The 5,456-nt window shown below is 47.4% G+C and overlaps 1 protein-coding gene across 1 annotated transcript; it reads left to right on the top strand.

The window, feature by feature from the left end:
- The first annotated feature begins 303 nt into the window (after nt 1-303).
- On the top strand, nt 304-1,920 carry LOC146172391 (uncharacterized). The gene is made up of 2 exons (XM_084585855.1): nt 304-315; nt 1,633-1,920. The coding sequence occupies exons 1-2, from the start codon at nt 304-306 to the stop codon at nt 1,918-1,920; spliced, it is 300 nt and encodes a 99-aa protein (XP_084441981.1).
- The last annotated feature ends 3,536 nt before the right edge of the window (nt 1,921-5,456 follow it).

Below are 5,456 nucleotides of genomic sequence, written 5' to 3'. Positions count from 1 at the left end.
CCCGAACGACGGTCGGCCTTTTCCCGATCGCGTTTAGCGTGACGCGTACTGCCATGTGGCCGATTCCAAGCGTCGCCCTGCGCTGCACACAAAAGAAGTCGCGAAACGCGTTTCTACTCCTTTTTTTCTTACTTATCTTGCCGCGCACAAGGCGCAGAATGCAGTCCGGCTGGAACGACTTCTTTGCGAGGGAACCCAGGGCCCCGAGGGGCGGTGCCCGGGGAGACACCACTATATAAGGAGCCCCCTTTAACCGCTGAAGTCGTGTCACTGCAGCCAGCTGAGCCAGTAGCAAGTCCAACCATGAGGTCCCTGGTAAGCCTCCGTGCGCTTCTTCGCTCGTGTAGCAGCCTGCTTCCCTCCCAATGGAATACGTGCCCTCGGATGAAGCGTTGACCCCGCATTCAGTCCGAAAATTGGATAACGTCGCACGGCGAACCTGAGACCACAGTTCGCCGTGCGACCCTCGCAGAGCGACCGCTCCTGTATTGCACAGCTTTCGGACCTCCCAGATACTGCTTCGGGAACCCGCTGCTCTACCGGCTTTCTTGCATCCCAGAGCACGCTCCCTTAACTCTTGACCGAGCGTTGAGGCAGCTTGCTCGTCGCAATTCAGGCATGCTGTGATAACTTACAGTCCTCATAATTTCGCACTTACTGTAGGTGGCTTATATAACCTACAAGAAACTTTTTAAGGCCCAACTTTGTAACCATACGAATCATATGTTGTCACGAGCTATAATAGCGAGTTCAAGCGTATCTTTAGCCACGTAACATTGTTTTTGATGATGTGATCGCTTGCGCCTCTTTCTCTGCCTCTCTTAAACTTTACCAATAGAACCATGTGCCATGGGAAGTCTTTTTGATGCCCACAGTGCTTGCAGTGCGTCATGCATCTCCGTCTTTTTTTTCCCCCAAAATGATGTGTAGCTTAGGGTAGCATATGCTAGTATCAAGAAGAGAACGAACATCTGTAAGAAAGGTAACACAAGCGCTGCCATACTTTGAAATGAGTTGCGAACTTTCGATAGTTTTTTGTGGCGTATTCTTGCACTACCCATATTCAGAAGGGAACAACGTGATAGTTCCTCCTCTATGATTTGGAAGGCGGTGGCTACCCCCCCCCCCCCCCCCCCATGCCGAACAGATCTTCACCAAATCTGATAGCCCATGATTCGAGTAATTTGCAATAACTTTTGTATTGACCAACTTTAATTGGGTGCACTGGTATTTCGCAAACTCAAATTTAACCGGAAACTGGAATGCTGCATCCCTTAAAAGGCGGTAGAATGCAATATATCAATGAAATTCATCGCCAGCGGCCTCAGCTAGTGCGAACGAAAACGTCCTGAATGGCAACGTGGTTGAATTTATGGGGTCGTTAGGCTAACGCTGTTGAAAACTGAGCAATCGTCATGCCAGTGACGAGTACATATCAGTACGAGGCGGTAAAATGTTTGCCAATTTGGAAATAGCCAGTTGAAACAGAAGTTTGCCGACTTTATTGCACCGTTTTTGAGTGAGGGCACTAACTCTTGAACAATGAACAATGCCGAGCGGATAGGCAATAAAAAGATGAGATGGTAGCTGTGGTAACAAGTTCGTGTGACGCCTGCATTGCTTCTCAAACAGATCGCCATCATCTTCTTCGCTCTTGTTGCGACCGCCTTCGCCGGCTACTTCGGCGGCTACGGTGGATATGGTGGATATGGTGGCTACGGAGGTTATGGCGGGTACGGAGGATATGGAGGCTACGGAGGCTACGGCGGCTACGGTGGTGGTTACGGAGGCTACGGTGGTTACGGCGGCTACCCTGTTGGACGCGCATTCGCCTACCACACCCACATCAACCACGGCTACGGTGGTTACGGAGGCTATGGCCTTGGTGGATTTGGCTACGGACACGGATACCACGGCTGAAGCTCCAGCATGAGACACACAAGGCCGACGCTGCGTCGCTCTTCCTAGGCCAAAGCTTCTCTGTTTCGAGGAGTCCCTTGTCAGAAAATAAAACTTCGACGAACCAACAGCTCGGCTTCGAGTCATTCTGTCAACAACGATCCCATTATCACCGTCATTATCCATCCAATTGCGTCGACTGCAGAACAAGGGGTAATGTAAGAAGACCGAACTTTAAAATCCTGGAAAAGCGCGTAGCGGAAAGTGGTAGAAACCACTTAGTAGAAAACGCCACTAAGATGGCTGTTATCAGGACTATGGATCATCGCGAACTATAGCCCTTTAATTCTTATGTTTGCAGCCAAAAAAAAGAGAATAGTGTCTCCGCCACGCTCCTGCTTCAGGCCACTAAAACCGTCCAACCGTCTTTTTGGCCCCGCCGGTGATGTTCATTACACGTTTTTGTCGGTTGATTTGCGCCATGACAGCTATTTCCTGCCCATAATAACTAGACATTTCTATGAGGCAATCAAAATTGGGCACTCATTCTCATATTTACGCCTCTGATAAGCGTGGCGCTACAAGGTGATCTGTCCATTAGAGGTCATCGTTTCCTTTTCTTTTGAAATTATTGAACAGCCATCGTATATATTTTTTGAAGCGGACATTGAAGGGCACCTCAGTGTATTCAAGTTCCGGGCACCAAAATCATTTGCGTGTCATCAGACCGCTAGCACAGGATGCGAATGTGAGCTGTCATTCCACGACGCGCTTCTTTCTATACCATTTGCCATCAGCCGAGATAAAGTTACACTTACGTTCTCCCTAACCCACACTTTGCGTACCTGCCATGGCTGCTTTCGCCCGCGAACGTATTTGACTAAGGTTTCCTTGGTGAAATAACATCATAAAACCTATTTTCCAACAGTTTTCTCCCTTCTTGAGAGACTGCCATATTGTTCTTTTCCGCTTGCGAAAATAAGCCATTCAGCGTATACAGCTCGAATTTCGCGAAGGGCAGTACTACCAGCGCCAGTCCCCTTATCCTTGCCTGTGCTTGTGTTTTTTTCTAACACCCTGCTCCTTATTTACGGCAAACCAACTTTCCGCCCAGTCTTTCGCTTCACTTTACTGCTCCTCCAAAGGTATCTCATCCGGCATGCCCTGATCGCGCTATCCCGCCCCGATAAACATCAAAGCACCTGCAGTTAGTTACCGTTGAATACAGCTGCTTGAAAAAGCCGTAAGCATTGTCGACACGACTCTCGGCAACAAGTCGATGGTCCGAATTAACAGCGTAAAACCATATTGGCAAATTTAGGTGAATATAGACTGAATTATATAAGATGTATTACGTAATCTACCTCAGCGCATCCACATCACTCTCCAAACTTGAATACCTGTGTGCATGCCCTTCTTGGCCTCTTTCTGTAAGCAGTGACAATTTCGCGACAATAGAAAGAAACCTAGCTAAATATGCATAGAAGAGAACCCAGTAATTTACAAGTAGATGCAATATGAGATGGGTATGTGCTTGTTGCTAAGCTGGCCGATCGAGCCTCTGTGGCTGTTCGAAACACTGGAGGCACGTCACATCTGAAGCAGGACGAGGCATGCGTAATATTTATAAAAGTAACACTGATTTAAAAAGCGAAGTACGCAGCGGACGAACGCTTTGGCGTGCAAAACTGTCGCACCAGGTCCAAAGCAGATGGCACGAAAGTGCTGTAGGCTGTGCCTTTGGCGCTTAAAACAGGCACAACCTGCAATCAGCTGGCATCGCCACGCATGGGCACACGTGTTCCTTTTCACATTGGTCCTATCTGTACGTGGCACATTTAACCGACTTCGGATGATAAATAAGTAAATGAATTACGCAGTTTGTCAGATTTTGCGTCACTTAAGAAAGCACGATGTTCTACCAACGAGATAAAAACAGTGCATGTACAAGGAGTTCACCACTTAACAGGCAACTGTAAAACTGACCAATGTAAGCCAAATAATGCTTGTAACAGGAACCATTTAAAAGAAAGCGGGCTGCACCGCTACAGAAGTTTACAGCAAAGTTAATGTGAACGAATCTGCTGTGGAAGTTCCCAAAAAGCGATTGGAAGATCAGTCGCTTAAAAGTAAGGCGGTGTCGTAAGGATACAAGTTCCGGATTAAAAATTGGTAAAACCTAAATGTCGATATAATTTATATGTATAGAAAAACGGCGAATTTGTAGTTCATGTTGTTAAGCTTGACAGGTCGGCTAAAAAAAAATATGGAAGGAAGTAAATAACGAGCATGGGGGCAATAGCTGCCACGCAGTTTTAAAAGGGACGCTTCTAACATCCGGCTAACTAGTGGAGCGTCTAACGAGCTCACGGTGCCTATTAGATGGTACCAGCTGCTTTATCAGCCATCAGTAATAATCATCGCTGCCGCTGCTGCTCGAGAGCCCAGTCATGTTCGCTACCAAAGACACCACTACGTGATGTTAACTGAAAAGATATACGTAAAAGTCTTAGCTATCTTCTCCCGTTACATGAGCACGCCATGCCAAAGGTCTGGTTCAGAGATTTGTTAACCGACACCAATTGTTTTATTTGGCACTCGGTCAGTTTCTTTTTTTATTTTCTAATCGGTTCTCTCCCCCGTCGATACATCAGTAGTTCAGGACAGGTTTCCTCCTTAGGCCTCACTCTGTATTCTGTCCATACGCCGTCGAACGACGTTGTGACGGAGGCTACCAGCCGAATGTGCGAGTGCAAGCTGCTTGCAAGTTTGGTCGTTCTGCCAACGCACGTCGGAAAGAACATAGGTACGACCAGTCACAAGTCGCAGATGTGGACCAGACACTTGTCTGGTTCACTATGCCAGATATTTCCACCGTAGGCTTCAAGGATGCTAAAACGGTCACTTTACGCACAACGGACGACTAGGATGTACAGTCACGCTCCGATCTACACGAGGGGTTCATAAAGGAAGACTCTCCATAAGAAGAAGTCTCTCGAAGGCATCGTGGTCCACGTTCAAAATCAAATAGATAGATGAATTTATTGAATTAAAAGGCAGAGAGGTTGGCCGGAATGATTTAAATCTGGCCTGCTACTCTGCCCTGGGGAAGGGGAAGGGGATAAGAAAGAAGATCATGATGGGTGACGATGTGGGAGAAGGCATATGAAATACATATCTACAGGCACAGTGGCTTGCTTTTCAAGCGCGAATCAAGTCCGCTGGCGCACAAAAAACGGCAAAAAGCCCGCACTGCCTAGACAACCTTCCCCTTGTCCTGCCAAGCGCCCAGCAGCAGTTTCTCCTAGAGAGGCCTCTTGTCCAAACGTCTCAAGGAAGTGGCTAGCACATTTGTTTCCCACGCATACACTGGGTACACCAATAATATATGGTCCACAGTTTCTGGGATGCCACAAGTTGAACATTCCGGCGAGTCCATCTGTCCAATTAAATGTAAGTACTTGCGCGCGAAAGCCACGTTTAAACAAAGTTTATATACCAAGCATGCCTGATGACGCGGAATATCACGCGGAACATAAAATTTCAATGTTCCATCG

Source organism: Amblyomma maculatum, unplaced genomic scaffold (genome assembly GCF_055883805.1).
Source record: "Amblyomma maculatum isolate TAMU_Amacu unplaced genomic scaffold, ASM5588380v1 scaffold_13, whole genome shotgun sequence".
NCBI classification, from domain to species: Eukaryota; Metazoa; Arthropoda; class Arachnida; order Ixodida; family Ixodidae; genus Amblyomma; species Amblyomma maculatum.
This window is presented reverse-complemented; position numbering and strand designations above follow the sequence as displayed.